The sequence below is a fragment of the Anoplophora glabripennis genome, unplaced genomic scaffold (genome assembly GCF_000390285.2).
Source record: "Anoplophora glabripennis isolate ALB-LARVAE unplaced genomic scaffold, Agla_2.0 scaffold59, whole genome shotgun sequence".
Lineage (NCBI taxonomy): Eukaryota > Metazoa > Arthropoda > Insecta > Coleoptera > Cerambycidae > Anoplophora > Anoplophora glabripennis.
In genome coordinates, this window is record NW_019425991.1 from 950,419 (window position 1) to 961,787 (window position 11,369).

General features: G+C 34.7%; 1 protein-coding gene across 1 annotated transcript; it reads left to right on the top strand.

Moving 5' to 3' along the window:
- Positions 1-826: 826 nt before the first annotated feature.
- Positions 827-3,284, top strand: LOC111693089 (cytochrome P450 4C1-like). The gene is made up of 7 exons (XM_023457227.1): positions 827-1,027; positions 2,272-2,338; positions 2,388-2,494; positions 2,546-2,614; positions 2,666-2,831; positions 2,880-3,059; positions 3,121-3,284. Exons 1-7 carry the CDS (start codon positions 827-829, stop codon positions 3,282-3,284), a joined length of 954 nt encoding a protein of 317 aa, XP_023312995.1.
- Positions 3,285-11,369: the final 8,085 nt, after the last annotated feature.

Here is an 11,369-nt window from a genome sequence, read left to right on the forward strand (position 1 = left end):
ATTATTCTCGGGAATAATCACTGTGGCTTTTATTTGCGTAGCAAGTGTCAGATAGTTGTCAAAATAATTACCTAATTGTGTCAACGCGATATATAAAATGGGTGAAAATCATCGGTTTAGTACCTTTTCTGATGCAGAAATAACAAAAAAGATTGTAGAAACTACTTCGAAAAATACTCTAATAAGTAATCAGTCTATATGGAGACAATTTAAGACCTTCACCAAAGAAAGAAATTATATTCTGGATCAATCTACTACAACAGCTACTCTGGCATTGATTTTGAAAGATTGGGCTTATAACATGAAAAGAAAAGACGGAAATGATTATAAAGAAGCAGTAATAAAGACAATGTGGAATAAAACGGCAAAATTAGTTCAAGAACTTTACTTTAATAAGTATAACAGGTCCTTTGATCCTTTCCATGATATAGAATTCAAAAATGCTCGAAATGCAAGAGATGCAAAAAGAAAAATTTTACAAAAACATCCTGAAAAGCACAAACAAAGTTCTGTGGCACTTTCTAATACAGAATTGTTGCAAATTTTTAACTATTGGGACGAAGATACACCTTGTGGATTGCAAAGAAAGTTTTTTCACGTTGCATCGTATGAACTAGCTTGGAGGGGAGGAGAAGCTACGAAATGTTTAGTTCATTATTTTAAAAAAGAAACCGACATAATAAGATTAAATACTGGCCGCATTGAATACAATCCCATCTTTACAAAAACTGCACAGGGTGGAGCACAAAGGTGCGCTAATAGTAAATGGTTGACTCCAAACATAAATAACCCAGATATTTGCCCTGTTCGTCTTTTTGAAAAACTAATGGGTAAACGTGAAGAAAATATTAAAACCGAACGCTTGTTTCTTACTCCAAATCCGGCTTGGCAAACTCATGGTTCTTGGTATAAAAACGTTCCTGTGGGAATAAATTCCATTTCAAAATGGATGAAAGAATCCGCAGAAAAAGTAGGTCTAGACACAGTTACTAAAAAAATAACTAACCATTCTGCCAGATCAAGTGCAGTAAGTAACCTTTCAAAAGCTGGTGTAGGAGAACAAGAACTAATCAAGGTCACTGGTCATAATTCTGCAAGTTCGATTAAACCATACTTACAATTGAACCAAGAACATCATTCAAATATAATAAATAATCTTAGAGAAAATACGCAGGAGGAAACACTTAATATAACAAGCAATTCCAAATCCTCAATAAATAATGACTCTCGAAATATTTTTAATAATTGCGTTTTTCATTGTACTAATTTAAATTGTTAATTCTTTTAATATATTCACAATGTGTCAACGATATTTTCGTATATTGTAATAATTAATTAAATTAAATTTTTCAATAGTTTTATGATAGTTTTATTGATCTTTTTTATTGTAAAAATTTGTGAATCAAAAAATAATCTAGTCAAATATAACCCGCGAGTTCCAAAAATTAGAAAATAATTTGACAGATTTGTTGCCATTTGGAAATAGCCACTCGAGCCCTGCGGGCTCTCGTGACTATTGCCTGGAAACAAGTTTTCAAAAAATCTGTCAAATTATTTTCAATTTATTCTCACTCTGTTATATTATTACTGATAACAACATTGAAATATTTGGGGTTTTACAACTGTTGATGATTCTTAATTTGTTCACTTTTTTTGTCCTTTGATTGAGTGGTGATTTTCGAAAATTTTCGAAAAACTGAAAGTGATGTTCATTTTCATTTTTCATGACGAGTATTTGGATATTTTTAGAACATTTTTAGGATTTTCCTGTCGCCTCTGTCAAAGTCTCAAAAACAGGCGGAAAAATGGCTTTTTTGCGGTAACTCTTTTATTGCTCTAACTTTATTATTGTAAAATACACATCTTTTTGAATTAGGCAGTGCTTTTTTAATTTTTTTTGAGAAAGTTAAATATATCAAAAACGGTTAACTTTAAGAATAGGGAACCTTTATGAAGGTTCACCTAAAAATTGACGTAGAATCTAAAATCATTTAAAATAACGAAGATGAAGTCAGCTTCCGGTATAACCGGAAGGGTTAGGTGGACGCCATTATATTAGTTGAGAAAGGCATGTCTGAAAACGCTATTGACCAAATTTTCAAAATTAAAATCGAAGTAGTCTCTGAAATATATCTAATGTCTCGTCACCGTGGGATACCCTGTAATATATAAAAGCGCACCCCAAGGTAGCATACTGGGTCCCTTTCTTACACCGTCTTAACGCTAACGACAATATTTTGAGAGAATCTAAGAAGAAATCTTTGTTTTTAGGTGGTCAGGCAACGGAAACGATTGTTTGACGAATCTAGGAAAGCGAACAAACTGTACTTCGAAGAAGGTAGTACGGTTCAGTTTTATTGACCAAATACTGAAACGGTTTGTTTCAGACTCGAGGAAGAAAACGTTTTTGGATCACTTAATAGAGATCACCAGCCAGGGAAACCAGTTTACTGAAAGGGAATTGAGAGATGAAGTCGACACCTTTATCATTGCTGTGAGTAAAACGGGTTGTAATAGATAGCCGTACAAAGTCGATACTTTTTAGGGTTCCGATACAACGGCTTCTACAAATTCCTACGTCTTCCTCATGCTAGGACTCCACAAGGACCTACAGGTAAGTTTCGAGGCCATAGCGCTTTGTTAGTTTACGCATTTAGCTTCCCAGGAGAAAGTCTATGAAGAGATAATCGAAGTGGTAGGTCCAAGTAGACCCGTGGAAAGAGAAGACTTGGTCAAACTCAAGTATATGGATAGGTTCATCAAAGAGACCCTCAGACTGTTCCCTGTGGCTGGTGTCATCGTCAGGGCCATCGAGGAAGACGTCGATCTAGGTGAGAGTTTAAAATTGCTTGTACTTCTGTAACCCCGAAATATTTCAGGTGACCACTTGATCCCGGGAGGAACCTCTGTGATCTTTGGGATCCTGAGGACCCACACCAATGAGAAATATTGGCCGGAGCCCTTCAAGTTCGATCCGGACCGATTCCTACCGGAAGAGGTCGCCAAAAGGCACCCTTGCACCTATTTGCCCTTCTCCTATGGCCCTAGGAACTGTCTAGGTATGTAAAATCACCACACTAGGCTTGAATTTGGAAACGTGCGATTGTGGTTTTGTTACAGGGATCAAGTACGCTATGATGGCCATGAAGACGCTTCTGGCGACGGTGTTGAGAAAGTTCAAGGTCAGCACGTCCTACGGGAGTATCCAGGATATCAAGCTCAAGGCTAATTTAGTCCTGAGACCCACAGACGGATATAAGGTGTCGTTAGAACTAAGGCAATAGCTTGTACGATTGCTCTAAAATAAATTTGCAAGTGCTATGAAGTCTTTTTTATCCTTTCAAATTTTGGTAGTAGTTTTACTAATTAAGCAGGACTCACTTAATAGTTATTTACACCATAAAGGAGGTAAGTATTATTTAAAAGTCGAGAACGCATTTGCGCCCGAGCGGAGCGAGGGCTGGCTGTAATGTCCGAGACTGGTAAATTATACTTAACAACATGGTTCACGAAATAAAGATTAGGTTTTATTTTTTGACATTTCTTAATCAATTCATTTTAACGTTATGAGAAATCTTGCAAAGTCACCCTGGTTGTTTGGATTTTGTCGTTTTTAAGATGTTTATAAACAAAGCTACATACATATACAGGGTAGCCCATCGAACACGTACCGCAAGGCATTACAGCGTAGTAAAGAACTTTTCGGCAAAATCCAAAAACAGGTCAAATTTGTTTCTGAGGGGGACAACTTTTGGCTCAAAAAGCATACCAAAATCTTCAACCCCCTAAGTGGGGGTGCTATCCCCTAAATTTTTTCAAATGGGAATGGGGGTCAAGTGGGGGGTCATTAGAAAGGGCTTTTAATTCTCTATACATCGATTCTTACTTTTTGAAAATCGATTCATTATTTTAGAAAATATGCAGCTTTGAAAATACGAACAATATTTTTGACGAGAAATGCGAAAATCGATTTAATTTTACTTCAAAACTTACGGTATTAGTCAAGTAAATGCTGAAAATGTTGTCCGCCAACTTGCATACAATGATACAGGTTGTCTTCAAACCGTTGTCGAACATTCTGGAGCACTTGCGGTGTTACTTCGCGACATACATTAATGATTCGTCCTCGCAGATCTTCCAAGGTATCAGGTGGAGTGCTGTAAACTTTGCTTTTAATGTGCCCCCAGAGAAAGAAATCTAAAGGATTTAAGTCGGGTGACCGAGGGGGCCACTCAATTGCACCTCTTCGTCCTATCCAGCGTCCTGGAAACGTCTCATTTAGGTAATTGCGCACATTGAGCGAGTAATGTGGAGGAGCTCCGTCTTGCTGGAAAATCAGTTCGTGTTCATTGTAAGCAGGGTCGTCCTCTATGATATTTGTTAGAGCTGGGTCGATGACATTTTGTAGTAAATCCAAGTACATATCGCCTGTCAAATTTCCAGGAAGGAAAAAAGGACCTACAATGGAATTTCCAAAAATACCTGCCCATACATTCAACTTCTGGGGGTGTTGGGAGTGTGTCTCATGGAAAATCCTTGGATTGGTATCAGCCCAGTAACGACAATTATGGCGATTCACTAAACCATTCAAGAAGAACGTACACTCGTCCGAAAAACACACATTAAAGAGGAAATTATCGTTTATCGCTCGTTCAGTCATTATTTCGCAAAATTGCAAACGACGATCAAAATCGTCTTCATTTAGCTCTTGCACTAGCCGAATCTTATAAGGATGGAATTTGTATTTTTTTAATATTCGTTGGACACTTGTACGACTCACTCCTGTCGCAGTAGCCAATTGCATTGTACTCAGCGTACTATCCATTGCCACTTGCCCCAATACCGCTATTTCCGTAGGTTCATTTAGTACCGGATTTTCAACCTGCCTCTTTTTGTTATGAACGGAGCCAGTTTCGCGAAATTTGGCCACCAATTCGCGAACAATTTTTCCAGACGCATGTTTCTCAGGATGCCGTTGGTTGAACAGTTCGGCGACCCGATTTCCGCATTCATTGTTTTTGAAAAAAAGCTCAATAATTTCTACTCTTTCTGGAATTGAGTACACCATAATTAATCAATTTAAAAGACTCGGCAGTATTGGTACTCTTCAACTACAAGTCACAAGACAGTTATCTAGCAACTTCTTGTGGCCTATCTAAATACGAAACAAAAAGCGGACAATTTTTTGCTCACCAAAATCAGGCTAAAGAATTCGCAAATCAGAAAAAAAAACAGCGAATTCTTTTGAAGGAATTTACCAAGCTAATACCGTAAGTTTTGAAGTAAAATTAAATCGATTTTCGCATTTCTCGTCAAAAATATTGTTCGTATTTTCAAAGCTGCATATTTTCTAAAATAATGGATCGATTTTCAAAAAGTAAGAATCGATGTATAGAGAATTAAAAGCCCTTTCTAATGACCCCCCACTTGACCCCCATTCCCATTTAAAAAAATTTGGGGGATGGCACCCCCACTTAGGGGGTTGAAGATTTTGCTATGCTTTTTGCGCCAAAAGTTGTCCCCCTCAGAAGCAAACTTTACCTGTTTTTGGATTTTGCCGAAAAGTTCATTACTACCCTGTAATGCCTTGCGGTACGTTTTCGATGGGCTACCCTGTATATATATATACAGACCAGGGGCATGTAGAGTTCAATTGAAGCATTTTAAAGGGATGATGCACCATTGTGACAGAATGTGACAGAATTTCTTAACCCGTTGGCGGACTTACAAAATAATTACTTTATTTTATGGGGAATTTAATTCTAAAACTTTTCTTACTCTTGTTAGATTTCAAAAAATTTGTCGTTTTCAGCAAAAACACGAAAAACTAATAATACGCATTGTAGTTGTATTATTTAAAATTATCAAAATTTCGGAAGTTGGCTGTTGAGTTAAACGTCAAACTTGAAGATCAGAAAAAAAATTATTTAATTTTAGTAATTGTTGAATGTGGATTTTATTTGACGAGCAGTTATAGTGGTTTGGTCTTCAAGTGAGGAGAAAAACTCTAAGTAGCATGGAAAACTTTATTCTACTAATTTTGCTGGTAACACGAGACATAACCGAGCAAGAACTAGGCTTCAAGATTTCTCGTTCGTGCCTGGAAATGTTTTAGGTTTTTATCCTTGTCCCCAGGTACCTACTTTTATTACCCTATCCTAATTAACTCTTATCCGAGGCATTACCTACTCGGTTTGTGCTTATGTACCCTAATAAACAACAACTAATTTATGTTTACAGCCTACTTATTCTAATCTCATTTGCTAAACACGTTTATTTGGGATAATCTGGGATAATTCATAGTATAATTTATATGGCTCGTAAATTCCCAGAAAGCAACATATATTTATTGGGGCAGGTACTAAATGTAATTGTAGCGTACCGCTACAAAACTTTTAACAGTAACACCAGAAAAACTACCCAAATTTTCTTTGCTATCGAATTCATTTTCCCTCACAATCAATTCAGAAAAATTGTCATCCCTAGTTCTTTCCACTCCTGCTATTAAACGAGATATTTAATTCTTTCTATCTTCTACATATCCTGATGCTACAGTATCACTCTTCCATTTTCCATGTCTTTTTAATGTTATCATATCTGCATCTGCATCTACGAGAAGAGTTGCCGATGTACGACGCAAACAATGTCCTGTGTACATTTTGGCATCTGCGTAGCCGAGATATTTTGCAAACCTGGACGGTATGTTACCGAAGGTATTTTTGCCTACTGGTTGCGTATTGATCATTCCGATATGTCAAAAAAAAACCGCCGTTCTTTATTTTCTTTTGGTGGCAAAGATATACAGGGTGGTTTCGAGGTAATGGGCCAAATTTCATGAGTAGTCCAAAAGTTGATAGCTAAAGAGACACAGGGTGTTAAAAGTAAAATATTATTTCAGTTTTTTTTCATTTATTCCTTAACAAATGCAAATATCCTCACAAAATTTTGGGGTTTGGAGTTCTTTGGGTAGAGTAATTGAAATCTGTTCACATGTTGGTTAAAGTTCATAGAGGGCGCTAGCTGCAATAGATTGAATGTGTTAAAAACGACATACTTTTTTGTACTTTAAGGTATCTCATCTTTGGTAACAAATTCTTATTTTCCAACTTTTTTTTACACAAAAAAGGTATACTTTATAAAAGTAGCTATCTCGCACCTTTTTCGAGATATTTGGCTTTAATTTAATTTCATTTAATTTGGCTGGTAATATAGCCAATTATTTCCTATATTACCTCTTCCACAAGATATGTATGACTTTATGCTTCTTTAATTTTGAAAATATCCTAAAAATGTGTTAGGGCTGAATGATTCTGACTAAAAGATAAATAAAAAATATAAATTATCAAAAATTATAAATATTTCTTTAAAGTGACAAGAGGTAATACATATCAGTTCTTGGAAATATCCCATTAATATACTTTCACTTAAGCTGTCACTGAATTTCTGCTTTGCCAAGTCTCAAAACGTTTAGATTCTTTACCATAAAGTAATTTAGATTTCTTAGGCAGTAATCCTTCATTGGCTTTATTGGTTCTAGCAGCAATTATTGTTGGAATATTATCCATTCTGCCTTTTCGATATGTCTCCCCAGAATCAAACATCAAACTGTCAAAATCAACAAATGCGGGTGTCACAGATACCTTGGACACATCGTTTATATATTGAAGAACTGTTTTCATTCTCATTTACATTTACTTATTAAATTTAAAATAAATATAAAATCAGATGTTTTACTAAAAAATAAAACGTTGTATGTACCGTGGGAGATACTCAGATGATTATGCCCTTAGGCGACTTGTCGCAACTTCTCGCCTGCGGGCATAATCATCCCTGTATCTCCCTTGGTACATAAATAACTATTACAATTTCCGTTTGCGAATAAGGAAAAAGTTCGAAGTTAGTATTTTTTCCTCCGTCTATTGACAACACGAACAGGATTACATAATAAGTATGTAAAATGTAAATACTACGTTTTATATAATACGCTATAAATATATCTATCTTTAATTTGTTATTAATAGCTGCTAATACGTATACAGGGTGGTCTTTAAGTAATTGTACATAGAAGTATGGTAGATTTGTGACTTTAAAATATTACGATTTGAGCCAACTTGCCTTAATAAAATATTCATAATAAAAAAGATACAGGGTGTTAAAAGTGAAATTTCAAAATTTATTTTTCGCAATAACTTGAACATTTTTGGACATTTATACAAAAAAAATTAACTGGGGGTTTTTTGGTATGGGAAATCATAATTTGGTATCTAATTTAATGTATCTTTTAGAGGGCGCCACATAAGCCACATGTGTGGTATAAATATACACTAAACTTTTTTGCCCATCAAGGTAGCGCTCTTTTTGGAAAAAAATATTAAAGGCACGGCATTGTAAGAACAAAAATGTACACTTGTTAACAACCTCTAAACTTAACGGTTTTCGAGATAATCGAATTTTAAAATTCGGCTGCATAATACTTCTTTAATTCATTACGAGAAATATTAACGTAGAAGTCGTATACGCTTACCATGTTTTTACATCAGCAGGATGAATATTAACGTAATAGTAGGAGTTGACATCAAAAATTTAAAAATTTTAAAAATTAAATAAAAGCAGTTAACCAAGTCACGGTTTTAGTGGGATAAAGATCAATAAATAAAAGAGCACTATATTTTAAATCATTGCCAGCGTTTCGGCGTTATTTTACACCATCCTCAGGGCTCGAAATTTGAAGTATTTTGTCCAACTTAACAGTTCTAAATATTAACAAGATGATATCTAGATACTTATATGTGTATTTATAATTCATGGAACAATTTCAATGCGGTTTTCTTTCACAGTAAAAATTGTTGTAACGTCTTAGGTACTATTCAGCAGAATGACAGTAGAAAAATACGTTGATTCTAANTTAAAATTCGGCTGCATAATACTTCTTTAATTCATTACGAGAAATATTAACGTAGAAGTCGTATACGCTTACCATGTTTTTACATCAGCAGGATGAATATTAACGTAATAGTAGGAGTTGACATCAAAAATTTAAAAATTTTAAAAATGAAATAAAAGCAGTTAACCAAGTCACGGTTTTAGTGGGATAAAGATCAATAAACAAAAGAGCACTATATTTTAAATCATTGCCAGCGTTTCGGTGTTATTTTACACCATCCTCAGGGCTCGAAATTTGAAGTGTATTTTGTCCAACTTAACAGTTCTAAATATTAAGAAGATGATATCCAGATACTTATATGTGTATTTATAATTCATGGAACAATTTCAATGCGGTTTTCTTTCACAGTAAAAATTGTAACGTCTTAGGTACTGTTCAGCAGAATGACAGTAGAAAAATACTCTGTTAAGTTGGACAAAAGTCACTTCAAATTTCGAGCCCTGAGTATGGTGTAAAATAACACCGAAACGTTGGCAATGATTTAAAATATAGTGTTCTTTTATTTATTGATCTTTATCCCTTGACTTGCATAACTAATCAAGATCGCAAAGTAGTGGAAACATAAAAGCAGTTAAATTATAAGTTTAATAATCATAATAATAAAAAAACTAAGCTAACTAACATTACAAGTTTAATTATGTCAAAGTAAGTGTTCGATATGTCCACCATTCTCTTCGATGCATTTATCCATACGTTCCATAAATAATGGCCTCATATTAAATAACATGATTGGTCCAAAAGAAACTGCAGTTGCATTTATTTATTCCCAAAGTTGGTTGCGAGTATTTATAGGACTTTTATAAACAAGTTGTTTCATTGCGACCCATACGCCAAAATCGAGAGGATTAAAGTCTGGGCCAAGTGCTGGCCAAGGGAAATGACTACCACGACCAATTCAGCGTTCAGGAAAGTTGGTATTTAAATATGTTCTGACTTCTCTCATATAATGAGGGAGGAGGTGCACCATCTTGTATAATCCATATATTTTGCCTGAAATTTAGGGGCAATTCTTCCAAAAGATCAATGAAATCATTTTGTAAAAAATGTAAGTAGTTCTGACCATTCAAAGTATGCGAGAAATCGTATGGCCCTAAAAAACGGTCACCAATGATCCCACACCATACATTTATTTTGAATTCGTGTTGAAAATGTCTTTCTCTTTTAAAATGAGGACTTTCAATTTCCCAGATATGATNGGGAAATCGTATGGCCCTAAAAAACGGTCACCAATGATCCCACACCATACATTTATTTTGAATTCGTGTTGAAAATGTCTTTCTCTTTTAAAATGAGGACTTTCAATTTCCCAGATATGTTTATATCTTAAATTAAAAATACCACGGCGGCTAAATGTTGCCTCCTCCGCAAATAATATTCTATTAATAAAGGTAGGTGGAGTCAAGATTTTGCCTATTTCGCATATCACTTGCAAATGGGTATCTCAATGGTAATATCTGCTGGCAATAAATTTTGCACAGGCGTAAAATGGTAGGGGTGATATTTATCTAGGTTTAGTCTTTTTAAAACTGAAGTTTTACTGATTCCTAAAGCTGAAGATAACCTTCTTGTACTAACTTGAAGATCATCTGCAACGTGAACCAATTTCATCATCTTGATCAGGCGTAATGATTCTCGGTCGGCCTAAATTATCACGTTTAGGACGAAATGAACCACTTTCGTCTAAATTCCTAAATAGATTTTCAGATGTTTGGTGATTAGGTTGCAGCCTGTTTGGATATCTTCTGAAATATTCCCATTTCGCAGCACATGAAATATTGCTGGCAGTAAATAGTAACCATATCTCTCATTTCTGTATTAGAAAAATTATTGTATCGGCATTTTCTGCTATTCCTTAATTATCTGGAATATTCAATTAAAACTATTTCAAACGTCATAGATTATGGAAACAAGAATATTTAGCTGTTAAGATCATTCGTGACTTCGGTCTACTACGTTACTATTTCTCGTAATGAATTAAAGAATTATGCAGCCGATTTTTAAAATTCGATTATCTCGAAAACCGTTAAATTTAGAGGTTGTTAACAAGTATACATTTTTGTTCTTACAATGCCGTACCTTTAATATTTTTTTCTCAAAAGAGCGCTACCTTGATGGCCAAAAAAGTTTAGCGTACATTTATGCCACACATGTGGCTTATGTGGCGCCCTCTAAAAGATACATTAAATTAGATACCAAATTCTGATTTCTCATACCAAAAAAACCCCAGTTAATTTTTTTTTTGTATAAATGTCCAAAAACGTTCAAGTTATTGCGAAAAATAAATTTTGAAATTTCACTTTTAACATCCTGTATCTTTCTTATTATCAATATCTTATTAAGGCAAGTTGGCTCAAATCGTAATATTTTAAAGTCACAAATCTACCATACTTCTATGTACAATTACTTAAGGACCACCCTGTATATT

What these genes read in the sequence shown, in the direction of transcription:
- LOC111693089 (XM_023457227.1), top strand. Translation starts at nt 827, where the DNA reads ATGGGTAAACGTGAAGAAAATATTAAAACCGAACGCTTGTTTCTTACT. An exon ending in ATTCTGCCAGATCAAGTGCA is followed by an intron (nt 1,028 to 2,271) that starts GTAAGTAACCTT and finishes CTTTGTTTTTAG; the next exon opens with GTGGTCAGGCAACGGAAACG. An exon ending in TGGCCCTAGGAACTGTCTAG is followed by an intron (nt 3,060 to 3,120) that starts GTATGTAAAATC and finishes GTTTTGTTACAG; the next exon opens with GGATCAAGTACGCTATGATG.